The sequence below is a fragment of the Myotis davidii genome, unplaced genomic scaffold (assembly GCF_000327345.1).
Source record: "Myotis davidii unplaced genomic scaffold, ASM32734v1 scaffold142, whole genome shotgun sequence".
Classification (NCBI taxonomy): domain Eukaryota; kingdom Metazoa; phylum Chordata; class Mammalia; order Chiroptera; family Vespertilionidae; genus Myotis; species Myotis davidii.
The window spans coordinates 3,427,850-3,446,264 of NW_006294400.1; the positions used below are offsets into that span (position 1 = coordinate 3,427,850).

Sequence of the window (18,415 nt, forward strand, 5' to 3'; positions counted from 1 at the left end):
AACTGAACCATTTTTTTTTAGGTTGGTTTACATTTTAATAAATTAGTGTAATGACATTTTTAGAATGGGTTCCTAAGAACATAGTATGTCTTTCCATTTGTCCTAGTCTTTATTTTTATAATTCAGGAAGTTTTAATTTTTGTTTTGTTCATATCTATTAAGTTCTGTCTTGTTTTACCAACCAGTGTATAATGTTACTAGAGGCCTGGTGCACAAAATTCGTGCACATGGGTGGGGGGGGCATCCCTCAGACCAGCCTGTGCCCTCTTGCAATCCGGGAACCTTCGGGGGACATCTGACTGATGGCTTAGGAGGGAGCAGGCCTAAGCCGTCAGTCAGACATCCTTAGCACTGCCACTGAGAGAGGCTCCTGACACCGCTGCTGCGCTCTGCCAGCTGTGAGCCCTGCTTGTGGCTGAGTGGCACTCCCCCTGTAGGAGCGCACTGATCACCAGGGAGCAGCTTCTGCATTGAGTGTCTGCTCCCTGGTGGTCAGTGCACATCATAGTGACCAGTCGATTTGCATATTAGCCATGTATTATATAGGATTTCCCATGTAAATCTGCCTTAAGGGAAAGGATATGCTGAAATCATGCAAAGAGTATTTTTTGAGTGTTAGTTTAGTTCTCACTGTAAATTAACATTATTCGGAGTGAGCAGTTAATGTGATTCACAGTGAGAGATGGATCTACACTTCAGACCAGTGAGTCAGGTTTTAGAGCCTGTGACGCTGAGAGCCAGACCTTAGACCTTGGAAAATTCACCCATGTGAATACAGCTTCATCGTGTATATTGCCCAGTGGGTGGCCTCTTGGTAGATGGCCAGATGACCTCTCCTTGTAACACTGCAACCGTATCTATGCCTTTATTTTAAAAATTGGTATTTCACTTAGTAAATGTCACTATTTTAAGAAAGCCTATCATGCATAGTAGTTTATACATGGATGGCAGCCTCTTCAGCTGTTACTGATGTTTCTGCAGCTGCTTATGAGTCAAAGAGCCCAATCTGAACACTGATGATATGCTTTGGAAAATTACTATCTTTGGTCAAACCTTTAATGAACATTCTAATTCTTATATATTGCAGAACTTCACAAACTTATTTGGACAGCCACTAGTCTGCTTGCTTTCTCCTACAGCATATCCAAAAGCTTTACAAGGTATGTTCTGTCGGTACCTCTTACATCCATAGGCTACAAGTAAACACTGTCTACATTTTGAATAATACTGATCTTTGTTTTCCCACCTATAATGTGGATTTATGGTGTTTAATGTGGCAGGTGTCAATCTGAAATCAACCCAGAAGTCTTGCCAACTACCAGACGTCTTTAATGTGCTACCATTAGGCCTATAGACAGTTCTCAAAGAAATAGCAAAACGTTCCTGAGAAAAGGGTGATTTTGGTCCTTACTTGTGGAGAACTCATGATTTATGAATTTTAAAATGTGTTCTGCAGCTGCTTGTTTGGGTGAGCTTGTCCTCTTCCATCTGGCATGACGTCCTGTATCACCAGCTACACAGTTAGGCATCATTTAAAACTGTAAGGTTTCTTGTTGAGAAAACTTCTTAGCCTCTGCCTAAGAGTTAGGGTACCCTAACCAGCACTACCTAAAGGGCTTCTTTTATTCACATTTTACCTTGTTGTATTTTTAAAATAAAAGAACCTCTTCTCCGTGTGATGGAGAGATAGTTCATGGTTCTGGCCGTTTCTCAGATGAAGAGGAAATGAAAGACTTTTACTAATTTGTCCTTAACTGGCAGTCCATGCAGCCTGTTCCAGCGCCCAGTCATTAAGCTGGTAAGATACTCAACAAACCTTGCCGCTGTCTTAGCAGTGCTGTCACCATTTCACTGTCCCCCTGACTGTGAATAGTGCTGCTGTCCCTCTGTGGGAGAGGGCATTTCACTGCTACTTCCCAGCCAGAAGTCTTGTCTGCTGACATAGTTTGACACAGGAAGTGATGGTCAGCATTTGAATGCCTGAGAGACGCTGGAGACTTTTCACCGTTGTTTCAAGGTAAGTTCTGCTGTTTTACAGGGAAAAACATGTAGAAATGCTAAGTTCCTCTACCCAAAAGTTCAGTTACTAAGGGATAGAACTTACCTCCAAACAACGGTAAAATACTCCTGCTTTGAGAACTCCGTTAGCCTGTTGCTTATCATTTCTGGAGAAGTGTACCCCCTTTCAGTTACTTGAGAGTACTTTTTGCTATCATTTTGTCTTACCAAAGGCAGCTTTATCCTGGCTGGTGGGTGTAGCTCAGCGGTTGAGCATTGACCCAGGAACCAAGAGGTCACCGGTTTGATTCCGGGTCAGGGCACATGCCCAGGTTGCAGGCTCAATCCCCAGTAGGGGGCGAGTAGGAGGCAGCTGATCCATAATGTTTCTATCTCTCTATCCCTCTCCTTTCCCCTCTCTCTAAAATTCAATAATAACCTGAGTTGTTTTTTAAAAAAGAGGCAGCTTTAGTTTAAATTGCATGGTCTAATGCAGTGGTCGACAAACCACGGCTCGCGAGCCACATGCGGCTCTTTGGCCCCTTGAGTGTGGCCCTTCCACAAAATACCACATGCGGGCCGCACGTACAGTGTGATTAAAACTTCGTGGCCCATGCGCAGAAGTCGGTTTTCGGCCTGGGTGAAGCAAGCATACAAGACGAGTGTGGATGGGAGAGTTGGGAGGGGTCGACCTCAACGAACGTACCTCAATCAGATTGAGGACGTTTTTAGCAAAGGCCAGCTTAGGAACACCCTAATTAAGTTAATAACAATGTACCTACCTATATAGTTTAAGTTTAAAAAATTTGGCTATCAAAAGAAATTTCAATTGTTGTACTGTTGATACTTGGCTGTTGACTAATGAGCTGTCCGACCAGTGGTCTAATGGGTTAATGGTGAGATTATTTGGTCTGAAGGCTTTATTATGTGCTAGTATATGGTAAAAACCAGGCTCTGGAAGCAAACTGATTGAATTTGAATCCCAACTCAGCCGCTTACTAGCTGTGTGATCTTGGGAGGTTCCTTAGCCATCCTGTGCCTCAGTTTATTTCCTATCAAATGGAGATAATAGCATCAGCCTCATAAAATAATTCAGAGTATATAAAAAGTATTCAGTATGTGCCAACTGTCGTTATTACTAATACACTTGGTTGTAATATATGTCCTTAATATTTTTTAGTCCAGTATCATCTTTTGTGCTATAAAGCTTAGGCCTCTAATCCCTAAATATGCCCCCTCTGGACACAAACTAGTCGATACCTAAGTATTTGGAATCTCAAATTAGGTTGCTGCACCTCTGGTATCTAAAGTCTACACACTGTTGTTGTTTTTCTCTCTCTTTTTTTCTTTATTGATTAAGGTATTACATATGTGTCCTTACCCCCCCATTACCCCACCACCACCACCACCTCCCTGGTGTCTGTGTCCATTGGTTAGGCTTATATGCGTACAGTGTTTTCTTTATCCAAGAGTTATTTCATACATTCAACAAGCATTTATTCAACGTTTATTTATCAGGTACAGTGCTAGGCATTGGAGGTGACGCTGGGACCAGACAAACAGAGTCAGTTTCTCACAGAACCAGTTGTCTAGTAGAAGATACAGGCAACCTGACAGTCACTGTCGATGCTGTTAGTGTCTCATAGGAGGGAGCCTGTGCAACACTTGAGGAACTCCTAACCTGCCTTTGAGATTGAAGAAAGTGCATGAGATGATGTCTGAAGTGGAGTTGAAGGATGCGTAGAATTAAATGAGCATGGGAAATGGTTGAAAATTGGTATTTTAGCAGAGAAATAGCATTTGAGCCCTGAGATAAGAGCTCTGAGATGAGAGAGTTTATGGAACATGTAGATAAATTAAAAGTAGTTTCTGCTAGTTAAAGGGCAGAGTTTGTGATTGTGGGACTGAATTATGAAAAACCTTGTATGATTCAAATAAAGGATAGTGGGGTGCCATTGAAAGATTTTAAACGGCAATAAAATAAAAGGCGTTCAGTTTACCTTGTGTAAGGTGAATTGGACAGGAGCATTGACGGAAATAAAGAGATCGTGGTGGCTGAGCTAGGACACTGACTGGTTACCTGGCTTCAAAAGGTGCCAACCCAGAGAACCAGCAGGACTTGGTGATGGTGAGGAAATGAGGGAGAGGGAGAGGCGGAATGGACTTCAGGTTTCTGGCTGAGATGCTGGCAGAAATAATGATTCTAAATAACAAGTAGATTTATAAGAGAACCAAAAGGGGGGAAAATTGTTGTCAACTTTTGACATGTTGAGTTTGAAGTTACCTTTGAGAGTTAGGTTGATTACAGAGGTCTAGGGCAGTTCTGTCCAATAGAAATATTATGGGAGTCGCCTATGTAGTTTTAAGTTTTCTAGTAGCCACGTTTTTTTTAAAAAATAAAAGTAGAAAGAAACTGGTGAAATGAATGTTAATAATGCCTTTTTGTACTGATGCTTTGAAATTCTATGTATAGGATGTATTTTATACTCTGTAGTGTGTCTGTTTGGATCAGTCACATATTTAATGTGTCCAGCATCAGAACTTAGGCGCTCAATCTAGGCTGCAAATGGAGAACTGGGAATCAGTAGGCATATAAATGATAACCGAGATTATAAGAGGTGAGATTAGCAATGTATCAGGCCAAAGAAAAAAAAGATTGATATTTAAGGGATAGGTGGAGATAGAATAACTCACGAGAGTGAAAAAGACTGGCAGTCCTAAAACTCATCAGAGAATTCTGTCATGAACTGCCTGCGATTCAGTCCTTGCCATATTTGGGTAAAATTTGTGAGTTGGAGGGAAAAAGGCAAAGAAATATGTTCATGTCCTATTTCTCTTTAGTTTACTAGGCTCTAAAGTTAGTTCAGCAAGAAAGCAATATGCCTGGGACATGTTTTGTAGTTCCTTGCAGAATCTACTTTGTTGAATTAAGACTTAATGATATAGCTTTAATTTTATACATTATCAGTATATTAAAATGTTCCTCAAAAGCACCTCTTATCTTTTGCAAAACTGTTTTCTACATAAATATATAAAACATGTTTGTTATTGCAGATCAATCTCAACGAGGTAGCCTCTTCACACTCTTTTTGAACAATCCTCTAATGGCCTTCCTATTTGTCTCTGGATTGTCAAGCATGCGCAGAAGCCTGTGGGAAAAGTGTCAAGAATACCTTCGAAAAATCAACCGCGATATTGCCCAGCTACTGACGCATTCACGTTCAATAGGTACCCTACTAACCTAACTGCACACGTGACAGAACGCACTGTAATGGTTTAAAATTGTTTGAATTTTTAGAGGTATTTGTTGAAGGCAGGAAAGTTGAGAATGTTTTCCTGAACTTGCCTTCCCCTTGGAAATGTATTTTCCCTTTAAGCATCTTTTTACTGCCCCTTTCTCCTCTTTGCAGATCAGGCATTCCTCCAGTTTTTTGGAGATGAATTTCTTCGCTTGCTTCTCACAAGATTTGTCTTTTGTTCAGCCACCATGAGGATGCACAAGATTTTTCGGGTAAGCAAAGAATATTTTAATGACCAGTCTTACCATTTTAGTTATTTGACCATCATGTATTATATTTTACCTGCATTAAATAGAGTTTGGATAGATCCAAAATCATATTCACAAATTAATATATAAAGTATTAAAGATGGACAAAATAAGCAACATCTGAGTACCCACCACACAATTTAAAAAGTAGAACATTTTCATTACCTTTGAGGTCCCTTGTAGGTCCTCCCTAATCCTATCTTCCTCTCAAATGAAACTAAAATTCTGATTTTTATAATTATCATTCACTTCCCTTTAAAGTTTTGCCACATGTATTTGTATTCCTACACAACATATTGATGGATCCGTATTTTATGTATTCTACAACTTGCTTTTTTTTCGCTCTTTATTATAGTCCTGAGATTCAGGCATGGTGATGACTGACTATAGCTTTTATTCATTTGTTTTCACTGTTATATAGGATTTTATGGTTTGACAAATATAGCTCAAATTACTCATCTTACTGATATTGGACATTTGGGTTATTTCCAGTTTTTAAATATTATAAACAATGTCATTGTGAAATCTTCAATAATTTTCCTGGTATACATATATAAGACTTTTTCTGAGGAATACATAATAGTGGAACATGAGGTCAGACGATTTAGGTATATTCAACTTTACTAGGTAGTGCCAAACATGTTGTAAAGTGGTTGTATCAGTTTACACGGTACTAGCAGTGTGTAAGAGTTACAGTTGCACTAATCCTTGTCAACATTTGTTGCAGTCATACTTTATAGTCTATGTGAAGCAGGTGGGTGTAAAATAGTAGTAGCTCATTGTGGTTTTAATTTGCATTTCTGGAATTACTGTTGAGGCTCAGCAACTTTTCGTGTGTTATTCTGTGTTCCTTGTGATGAAGAGTGTGTTCAAGTCTTTTGTCTGCTTGATTCTAAGTAGTTTGTTTTTTTCTGTGTATTCAGGTAACTATAAGGCACTGTTCATTGAGGTTTTTAAATTTTTAGCTATTATACTTTTCATTTCTCTCAATATATTTGTTTTCATTGTGCTCTTGAATGTGTAAATAATAGGTAAAGTCCTTATCTGCTAACACTATCTCTATCATTTATAGTTTTATTTTTATTGTTTTTCCTACTGGTTATGGGTCTCATATTCTAATTTGTATGCCTAGTAATTTCCTTAAACTGTGGGCACTGTGAATTTTATGATGTCGAATTCTGGATTTTGTTGTCTTTCTATAAAGAGTGTTAGGAAGAAAAAAGAAGAATGTTAGACTTTGTTCTGGCAGGAGTGAACTTATTTGCAAATTTGTTTGACCTTTACACAGCTTGTTTTTTAAACTTAGGAAGGTGGATTTAGAGTAGTGTTACCATATAGTTAGAAACTTATTTCAGTCTAAAACTATGAAGTGTGATTCTTTGGGGGTCTCTTTCATATGTTCCGTTTCTTTTCTTTTTTTAAAAAAAAAATATTTTATTGATTTTTTTACAGAGAGGAAGGGAGAGGGATAGAGAGTTAGAAACATCGATGAGAGAGAAACATCGATCAGCTGCCTTCTGCACATCCCCTGTTGGGGATGTGCCCGCAACCAAGGTACATGCCCCTGACCAGAATTGAACCCGGGACCCTTGAGTCCGCAGGCCAACGCTCTATCCACTGAGCCAAACCGGCCAGGGCCACATGTTCCGTTTCAACAGATACTCTCCACTCCAGGGAATGCTTGCTCAGAACTCGAACATCTCCCATCCCTTTGTGAGCTGAGAAAATTTTTGAGCTTACAGTAGTCCCCCAAGTAGTTCTTGGGGTTTTGTTGTTTTTAGGGGTTTTGAACATTTTATCTTTATCACTCATAATAATTAGTATAGTAAAACAGAAATTTGGTCTTTGTAATGTGTAATGAGTGAGGCTTGTAGGAATAAGAGAAATAGAAATGACATTTGAATATAGGACATGTCCTGTGAGATGTGTAGAAAAGTAGCAACTTCTTTAGAAAATTTTAAATGTGTGGCAGAATTATGGTCTATAGAAATTACCAAATGAAGACAAAATTCCCAATGCGAATTACCTGATTCTTGAAATCGTCTTTTGCTTTCATGTAATTACAGAATTATTATTTTCTTTTTTATTATTTTTTTCTGTTCTTTTTTATTTTTTCTGCTTTCATCTCCCTTTTTAGGAACTCTTTCTTTTTTACTCTTTGTTAATATTCTTAGAAATCTCGTGTATTTTTATGGTTGCAATATTTCTCTCCATGAGGATTACATCAGTGTTTACAGATACTGCTCACACTTGTCTTCTAAAATATAGCCCTTGCCGAGACCGGTTTGGCTCAGTGGATAGAGCGTCGGCCTGCGGACTGAGGGGTCCCGGGTTTGATTCCGGTCAAGGGCATGTACTGGGTTGCGGGCGCATCCCCAGTGGGAGATGTGCAGGAGGCAGCTGTTTGATGTTTCTCTCTCATTGATGTTTCTAACTCTCTCTGTCTCTCTCCCTTCCTCTCTGTAAAAAGGATCAATAAAATATATTTTTAAAAAAAATTAAAATATAGCCCTAAATTTTCAAATTCTGGTTGAGAGCCAGTTCTATTTTTACTACCCTGTTACCACAAATAAAAAATACCTAAAACCTGAAACTTTCTACTATCCCCAAATCATCTTCTTTTTTACTTCTCTTTCTCTCAGTTGTTCCCAACCCTTCTCTCAAGTCCTGAAATCTTAGTCATTTTGACACCTCCCTCTCCTGTAATTTCAAAGGCTCATTAATTTGACCTTCTCAGTACTTCTCATGGTTTTTCTCTCATTTTAATTTCTGCCACAAATCTTCTTATTCATTTACTTAAGAAATACTTGTTGAAATATGCTAGGATTTCTCCCCTAACAAATAGTAACTGTATGGTTTCCACAGTGCCCAGAAATGATCAGCCCCAGTAAATATTTGCGAATTAACTCACAAAATTAATAGATTAAGTTGAACCATACGAAGTTATCATTTTTTTAAGATCAAAGTGGTCACATGCCAGCAATTTTATATGTTCAAAAAATGTTACCAATAAGAATCATATCAGTGTGGAAGAAAAATACATATTGTTACTCCTTAATATTGTTAATGCTAACAATAATGTTAATGTTTATAATTTTCTTTCATTAAACTATAAAACTTGACTTTTCTCTGCCTGTTAGGAAACACGGAATTACCCAGAATCATATCCACAACTGCCAAGGGATGAAACGGTGGAGAACCCTCATCTCCAGAAGCACATTTTGGAATTGGCATCCATTCTGGATGTTCGAAACGTGTTCTTTGAAAATACCTTGGATGACTATTAAAACAAAAACCCTCTTGTCGAAACACTTTCATTTGCCACAGATTTTAAATGGTGCCATTTTCTAATGTGATGACAGACACATAGTGGTGTTACTTCGTTTTTATTTTTTAATTTAAGACCGCCATTTTAAAAACAAACCTAAAACATTGTTCAAACGTTTAGGGTGGCTGTTTTAAAATACAATCTTTCAGGTCTTTTAAAAACTCACTTAATTTGGGGATTTTTATTTTTTTGGTTTTGAGGTATGGATATTTGCCTCCAGCATCTCACCCTACCCTCAAATATTCACTGTTCTCACTCTTCGAAGAGCAAATTATTTATTTTTGTATAATGAGGAAAATCTAACTCTTAAACTTGGACCTTACAGTGTAATTGTTCACAGAGATGAAACTAGCCAGCATGGACTACTAAAAATCTAGAACAGAGTCCTGCCATAATATTTCTTTTCATTCCAAGTTAGTAGGTAGAAACTGTGTGAAGAGTATAATCGAGACAGTTCTTGAAATCATTTAACTTGCTTAAATACTGTCATAATTTCTAAAACTATATGAGATTGATTTGCGCCTGAAAGCTAAAGCTTTAATTGGGATCTTGAGAATGATGAAGATCATCTGGAGTGTGTGAATCCTGTCCTGTGAGATATGTTTGCATATTTTGTTTTCTTCGGTAGACTTTGAGTGCTGGAAATGTAAAAGAACAACTTTTAAATATTTCATTTAAAAATCAGATTGTCAGCTTTTTTAATACAGTATTTCCAGTAGGAATTCTATTTAAATTCTTCATTCATACGGTCAGGTTTAAAGACTGTCTAGATTGAAGTCCATGGCGTACAGTACAGAGTTTATAATTTTTTTGCAGAGTTAAAGTTTGTGAGACTTCAGAGTCAGAGATGGTATTAATTTTAGTTGGGGGCAACTGAGTTGTTATGTAACCTAAGGTGGAAGGTGTTTTGCATTGACAATTTGGCAATAAGATGTTTTTTAAAACTTCTTGTACTTAATATTTTATATTCACGCACAAGTTTTTTATTATTTTAAATAGGACTCAATGTATAATATAAAGAATTTTGTGTTCTTTTCCCTATCATCCCCTTCATAATTTCACAGGTACTAGCTATGATATTTGCCTCCCTCCCTCTGCCCTTTTGACCCCACTCAGAAAGTTATGAATCAAAGTCCTTCTACTTAATTTTCTATATACAGGCTCACATTCTACCTCTGGCAGGCAGTCCTAGGGGAAATGAGGTGATTGCTTTTGGTGCCTCTTTCCTATGTCCCTCGGGAAATTTTATCGTTATATATTTTTAACTTTGTTTTCATAGAGAATTACTTGGGTCTGAGTTATTCATATACTTGTTCTAATTTGCTGATATTATATCTGATATCTTGAAGTTATTGTTCTTGGTTTTGGGGGACTTTGTGGTGTTTTATTAATTAAAAATTTTTTTATTGATTTCAGAGAGGAAGGGAGAGAGAGATAGATAACATGAATGATGAGAAAGAATCATTGATTGGCTGCCTCCTGGATGCCCCTCACGGGGGATCCAGCCCACAACCCAGGCACATGCTCTGACTGGGAATCAAACCATAATCTCCTGGTTCATAGTTTGACGCTCAGCCACCGAGCCACACCTGTTTCATTAATTTTTAATTATTTTTGTTTGTTCTTTTAAACATATTTCAGAAAGCTTTGGAAGAGATATTCTGGATAGAGGTTACCTTTGCTAGTGGGTTGTTTTCCATTATCAGATAAAGACCACTTTCTCTTTTTCTCAGCCCCTTAATAAACTTCATAGCTTTCGTGTCGCCAAGGTTTTCACCTAGACTCCAGCAATAGACTGGCCTAGTTGTCCGACCTCTTGTTTCAATTCTCCCAAAGTTCTGTGCCAGTAACATTCCTAACACATGTATTCCTGTTCTCTGATGCTTAAAATGGTATTGTGCATCCTGAGCTTTATCCTCACCTGTTTAGCATAAAGAACACTGGTCTGAGAACTAGGAGTCCTGAGTTCTAATCCCGCTTTCCCGATAACTAGCTGTATGCCCTCAATAGGTGTCTTCACGTCGCTGCTTTTTAGCATTCTCATCTGTAAAATGAAGGCATTAGCCCTAGATCCTGTCCAACTCATTGGATCTATAATTTGAATTCTTGGTTCCAAAAGATACTGATTTCTCCATCCCGTCACCTGGAAAACTAGTTTTCCTGATTTTAGTGTACACAACATTTTCTTTTCAAGATCATATTTAACTAGTTTTTATTCAAGAAAATATCTTAGCTGTTGTAGAAACTAGTTCAGAGAGAGAATCTGAAATATTAGAGGTTTTGTGAAATCACAACTAGGGTTTAGATGATGACTTTGGCTTCTTAAGCTAATAGTAGTGTAATTCCTTACTGGTAGTTAAAAATTTAAAGCGAACCAAAGTGATCTTGAGAGGAAAACTGCTAGGAAAGGCTAAGCTATTGTTTCATTCAGGCCTTAAAAAAAAAAAAGTGTATTGAACAACTATACTCCAGATTTTATTCCAGGCACTGGAGAAGCAAACAAAGTAGACTTAAAAATTCTGGTCTTCATGAAGCTTCATTCTAGTAGGAAGAGTCAGGCAATACATACAATAATTAAGTAAATTTATATTAGAAAGTTATAAGTAGTGTGAAGAAGAATCAGGGCATGGTAAGGAAGTTTTTCCGTTTGTTTTGTGGCAAAGAGCAATGTAGAAATGAGTGATCAGGTAGGCCTTACTGAGATTACATTTGTGCAAACAATTCATATTTATCTTTTCTCTCTGTGTGTATGGTTTTGCTTTTTATTGTGGAAGTTTTACATATAAACAGTTTAATGAACCCTCTTGTAACCACTACCAAGCTTCTACATTTTAAAAAATATATTTCTATTGATTTTACAGAGGAAGGGAGAGAGAGAGAGAGAGAGAGAGAGAGAGAGAGGAGAGAGAGCAATGATGAGAGAAAATCCTTGATTGGCTGCCTTGTGCCCTGACCAAGAATAGAACCAAGACCTCCTGGTTCATAGGTTGATGCTCAACCACTGAGCCAGGCCAGCAAGGCCAGCTTCTACATTTTAAGGTGTTACTGTAATTAAGAAAGAAGCAGCGTAAAAGGACAATCGCCCCAGTGGGCTCTAGATGGCAGTGGCCAAGAATCAGTGCAAACTGCCCCCCTTTATAAATATAAAAATAGCCAGCTTTTTATTTATTTATTTTTAGAATTCATAGAAACTAAAATATTGGAACTAAGAACAAAGCAAAGCAATAGGAAAGGGCACTTTTTTGTTTTCCAATTGCACAACCCCCCCCTGGAGATTCTGATAGTCTCTCACCTCTTGTAAAAATCACCGTAAACAAAATAGAAAGTGTAAGACTGCAAAAAGTCTGTTATACACAAAACAAAAATAAGCACAATGGAATTATTTTCTCTTTCTTTTCCCATATATTTCTGAAGTTGATAGAGCACTTATCTTCCCTATTTTACAGAAGAGAAATCTAAGGTACTCCCCCCCCACCCCCCAAAAATTGTCAATTTATTCACAGTGATAGTGTTAGAACTCAAATCTCCTACTCTCAGCCCAGTCTTTCTTAGTCGCTCAGGTTTTCTATAATGAACAAGAAAGAAATAAGAGATTTATATTTTGGCACAAAGGTTATGGTATTTTTAATATCAAATATTAAAACCAGTAAATGAGTCAGCCCTAGCAAATTTTTATTTATTAATTATAACTTATAATCCATAAGTTAGACATTTTTGTCTTTGATTTTAGCCTGTGTGTGTGTGTGTGTGTGTATCTGTGTTTTCTTCTTAGGAAGTGGTGCTCTCAAAACCTCTCAAAGCACATAGAATTTATTGTACTCTTTATATTTTTACCGAGTTGAAATGTTTTGAGATTATAAAAGCAAAGTGCAATCTAGTTATGACTGAAATTTTTTTAATCTAGGATCTGGATTTTATTTTTCTTCACTTGTGGCTTCTGCCCTTCGTTTTGTTCTTGTAATAGAATTTGCTAAAAGTGATTAGGTGTATTGAACTGAATTTCATTGAGGTAAAGGGAAAATCAACAAATACGCTTTTTTGTATATCAGTTATGGGTCTTTCTGTAGCATTCTTCTTTAAGTTTAATCTCTGATCTTTGTGACTTAGCAACTTTCTGTTTCTTAGAAGGGCTTTGGACTCAGTTGAAAAATCTTGTACTTAGTTATCCGTGGAGACTTGTAATCAGCCTGATACACAGAGAACATTCTTGACTGGAAATACAGTAAGGTATGAAGGTCTGCAAACTTGGCTTCTGCCAGTGATTCAGAAGCACCTCCCCACCCTAAGTGAGTGAAAGATTTGATTTTAATATCCATGGTACGAGTCTCCTGGTGATGTTTTGGGGGTATATATGTTCCTGTGTGTGTGTGTTTGGAGAGTGAAAAGTGTATTTACATTGAGGGCTCCTTTGTTGACTTTTTTTATTTGAAATTCTTATTTGTAATGGCATGTGTATATTTTTATGATGCTAAATGCAGTCTCTGTATACTTTCTGTATATATGTACATATTTGTAAATATATTGGTATGCAATGATATAGTATGTGTATATTATATACCCATATCCATTGTGGGCTAAATTTATTTAAGTTCTGTGAGGACATCATAGTGGCATTGTTCATGCTGCTATAATTAGGTTGTGGCTGTATCTCATTCATGAGCCTCTATTTTGAGGGGCTTGTGTTTGGATATAATGGGTTAATTTGGAGTTGAAATTAGGATACAAAGATCTTTAACAGAAAGCTGGATACTCTTAGCTTTAAAATCATCTGCCAATTTTCATTTAAACTGATGATAAATTAGTGACATAAACCTGAAAAACCTAAGTATGTGAAACTGAGATACCAACAGGTTCTTAAGCTATATTAGTCCTTTATTTTCTTGATCCATAGTTGAGTATTACTGAGTACTAAAGTATTTATACTAAGAATCAAGGGGCTGTGGAAAAAATTGATCACATTTCAAAGTAGAGAGGAAAATGTCCTTTAAATAGGGAATATGTTCCTAGTTTCCATTTTAATATCTGATATTGAATTTTAATTTTGGAACAATTTTTTTTCACTGGTATGTCTCATTTTATGTCTCCGTGAGGCAGAAAAGAGGGCATTAGCTAGGGGAAGGCTTTACTTAGGTGGGGTGGAATTTATTTCCAAAAGGAGGTTGTTAATCTGTGTATTTACAGCAGCTGTGATCACTTTTGTCCTGTCGTGGCATTACTGACTATGGATATTTCTTACTGGGGCTGCATATCAAAGATGAGTATGTTCATCTGAGAAAATGCTTCCCGTGAATACAGTGCCTCCAGCTGTATCTCTTTGTCTCTGTGAGACCACTTGTGTTCTGTAGATTGATGATATATGTTCACACATGAGGGTAGGATTCTTAATATGAGGCGCGTGGTGTGCTCTAAGATCTGGGCCTTCAAACCTCTACCAAAGATGACAGGTGGGGGAGAAAAGAGGATAGTGATTATGTATAGTGCCACTTTGTGAACCTATGAAATATCACAGAATATCAATGTTCAGTTACTCCTGTCTTCACTGGGCATGTTTATTTGCATGGAAGCAGGTAAAAGATGTTTAATATACACTTGAATACAGTCACCACAGAAATTAGAGGCTTTTTTTTTCTCATGATTAAATGAACTGCAAAACAACTGTTCACCCCATTATTCTTCAGAGGATTAAATCTATCTGATTCAACATTAAATTATCTTAAAGAGAGAAGTTAGAGTCAGGAGTCAATTTTACCACCCTCAAAATATTACATTTGCCTCTCCATCAGTAGATGAGAATGACATTGTGAATATGACCTCTGACTCTAACAGTTGTAAAGCCAGTTACTTGTCCGGTATGTAAGGTAAGAATTGCATAGAAAACCAAGCCTTTCCTCCCCCGTCACCCCGCTCCCCCCCCCCCTTCTCCTGTACTCTTAGGCGTTGATACTTCCTACCTATTTTTGCTAGAGCTCCTCTTCTTTCCTCTTCTTTACTTTAAAAAAACAACAACACACACACAACTTTTTTTAAAGGCAATTCGTCTTCCTCACTCTAGAATTTCAAAACAATGTTACACGATGTCCCAGCTTCACTGAGTTTTTGAACACAGACTTCTTAAGCCTGCCTTCTGTTGAAGGAAAAAATAATTGATGTGTGAATGGAATCCATCACCTGTTGAAAGAAGGGTTGTCAGAAAGATGATGTAGGGAGCATGCCCTTAATTGGGGAATGATAAATGTATTAATATAACTTTGTTGGTGCCATAGAAATATTTCCATCTGTCGATAGAAAATGTTATCTTAAGCCAAAATTGGTATTTTTCATTTATTTGGTGTAATATTGACTTTGGAGAAGAATTTCATTTCTGTATTAACACTGTTTCTTAATCGTTGATTGAAGCACTATATCTTAATTTTAAAATACATTTGTTAATTTTGTTTGTGTGTTTTTAAAAGTTATTTCTAAAATTAATTGTCAAGCTAACTTTGTGTGATTTTTAAAAACATATTTGAACAGGTCAGTTTTTAAATAGTTTGAAGTATATTAATTCTGCACTCCACATTCATTTAATCATAAAGCCTGAATTTGGTCACAGAACAGACTATAAATTGGGAATATTTTCCTATATTGGACAATTCCAGTGTATCCTAAGACAATCATCTTTTTAGGTGTGGTATTTATTGAAACATTGGTCATTTTAGGGTTCAGATTGTTACTCTTCAGTTGGCTTATGGAATGAAAGTTAATAGACTGAGTGATTATATCACTTTAGAATGAGATAGGGAATTATTGCCAGCCTTCCTGTAAGTCTGCAGTAAACAACATTTAAAATTTTATGTTATATTACTAATATTTTCTCTTTTGAAGCTGTTGCAAATGTCCACTTGTCCATGATTGAAAATTAAGATGAGTAACCATTACAATTTGACCCATAAATTATCTCAAATATCAAATCAGTATAGTATGACCAACCATTGTAAAATGTGAAATTATCATATGATTATCCTAAAGTAAATATTTCCAAACCATAGAGAAATAATCACAGTATTTTTCAAAATTGTATTTCTACCCTCTTTTGCATGTTACTGATTTTTTTTTCTGAGTTATAAAAATGTGTTGTGATATATTAAAATCTGCAGGGATAATTGCTTTAAACATTTTAGGGCAGTAAAAATTTTACTATTTCTTGAAGAATGGGGTTTTAAAAAAACTTTATCTTTTATTAAAAATAACTTAATGATTCAGTAAAATATTTTAGGACTTGGTTTTCATGGCTTTTACAGTTATTTGGATACGTTCCTTTAGTCACTTAGACCATATGGCTAATTCTCCAATTGTTTTTTGTTTGTTTCTAATAAACCAGCTATTCAACAATCAGAGAGTCTTACATTTTGTAGATTTCTTCTAGTTGAGATCGAAAGGACTTAGATATTAGGAAGGGCAGGTACGATGTCCTAACATTTTCATAGTAGAGCTTACAAATGAATTTATCTAAATAGGTTATCTTTGGTATGTAGCACCAGTACAGATAGGGGTTTCATTAGTCTTTGAATCTGATGAAGCAGTTGTAGGTCATCTCTACTTTGCTCTAGAAATTGTTGTCATTTCAGGCCATGTTATTTTCTCTGAGCAGTTTCCGTTGTAAGGTTGAATATCCTTTCTTTATGCAAATCATCACTAAAGGTTAAGATATTCAAATAAGAGTTAAAAATAAGTTATGTTTGATTGTTTTTCCTGAAAATAATGGTGAACCTATTGTCTGTATTATGGATATTAGGCAGAAATGCACTTGTTTCGATCATAGCAGAAATTACATTTGGAGACCATAATTACTGGATTTTCTAGTGGTGTGAAATACTTTTTAAAAATTGTGCTTGTCTGTAACTGAAATGTTACAGAATTGTAACACTATAGGGATTATAGAGTTGTATTTATTAGCTCTCCTCAAGAGATTGAAGCACAATAATTATCATGTAACAGTTCTTATACAAGTGCTGCTAACCTGTCGTCCAAATAATGAAGCTATTTGGTTGCCTAGCTAGCTATTCACAAATTACTGTAATCCTTGAAAAGTAGTCTTGTTGCTCATTGTATTAAATTTTGGGTATTGTGGGTTAATACTTTAGAACAAAATCCATTAACTCAGCTCTGTGAGACAGCAAACCATTTGAATTCATTAGTTTTATATGTATTATCAGTAGAATAAATTTTGAAGGGGCTATTTACTACCAATGACTAAGGGGGAAAATTATATTGTATCATTTGACTTGAACTTTTGTGGTCTTGTAAAAGTCCTGTCTGTTTGCAGATTGCTTAAGCCACACATACTTTTAAGGATGTTTTTCTGTAATGTTCTTTTTCAGCAGCCTTTCCCTGCTTTGTCTGTTCTTGTTAATACTTATTTGATTTTAGAAATTGAGGTTATTGAAACATTTTTTCTTGAGTTCATAACTTTTGACTCTTGTATATGTGATTTGTCATAAAGAATAGCAAGCCTTTCACTACTTCACTAAATGAATTTCAGAGTAAACACTGTGATTCTGCAGAGTGGGTTCTGTAGGCCCCCGTCTTTCCAATGTTTTCTTCTTTTATATGGTGCCTACCACCTGGAGGGCGTTTAAATACTAGTGGATGGAAAGTTAAACATTGTCATTTTTATGTTTATTGAATAACAAGATTACAGAATATTTGATTTTTGTTGTCAGTGTATTGAAAGCATTATTTTGCATTGATAAATGTTCTCTAGGAATGTGACTAACATTCATCTGGTGTGAACTCTTGTAAATGAATTTTGTATCTTGAATCCACGTATATATTAAGTGTATCAATATGAAAATAAACATTATTTGCTTAAAGTTTTCTTAAGAATGGTTGACAACGTAAATGCTCAACTCTCACTTTTGTTTTCTTCTTCCAGATAATACCGCAGACATTTTAAACTCTTTTGGCGTTGTGGATTCAATGCTTATTCTCCTACTTTGTATATTTCTTCTGAGCCCTAGTCTTTTTTTTTCCCCTCTGCTGCTCCTGGCGGTCAGAACTGGGACCCGCGGAGGGAGGGATGATTTGGGGGAACGAGAGGAGGCTGTTGGCCCTCCCGCCGGTGCTGGGTCTGGGGCAGGAGCAGGAGCAGCTTCGTGTGCAATGGTTGGCCTGGTTGGCTTCGAGGAGTCCGGAGACCAGACGAAGGCTACTCATTCGCACTGTAACTTTGTACAAGGCAGTCTTACCTCTGGGCTCTCCTTCTGTCAAGGTTGGAAACCCGTTAGCGGACAGTGGATAGTATATTGCACTTTACGAAATGCAATGTATCAGACTGCACTAGGTAATGCGGGAGCTTTTCTTTAAATGGTGCATCGTACGTGTCCTGGGTTGCCGTATAAAACGTGTAAGCCGCAGGAGGTCACGGGCACAAAAGTTAAAACACGGATCACCAGGCGCGAGGTACCAGTGCGGGCTTCCGTGGGAGGAAAGAGGCAGACGCGGACGTGGAGGGGCTGCCCACTGCTCAGTGGCCGGCGGCCGTGGAGGGCGCGTGGGGCGGG

At 37.0% G+C, this 18,415-nt stretch overlaps 1 protein-coding gene across 1 annotated transcript in view; it reads left to right on the forward strand.

Moving 5' to 3' along the window:
- SCAI (suppressor of cancer cell invasion) overlaps positions 1–9,820 on the forward strand; it is a 71,084-nt gene extending 61,264 nt beyond the window's left edge. The window contains exons 14-17 of the mRNA XM_006768641.2: positions 1,088–1,160; positions 5,053–5,226; positions 5,409–5,509; positions 8,686–9,820. Coding sequence (XP_006768704.1) covers positions 1,088–1,160; positions 5,053–5,226; positions 5,409–5,509; positions 8,686–8,832 — 495 coding nt within the window. The 3' untranslated portion in view covers positions 8,833–9,820. The remainder of the gene's footprint in view (positions 1–1,087; positions 1,161–5,052; positions 5,227–5,408; positions 5,510–8,685) is intronic.
- Positions 9,821–18,415: the final 8,595 nt, after the last annotated feature.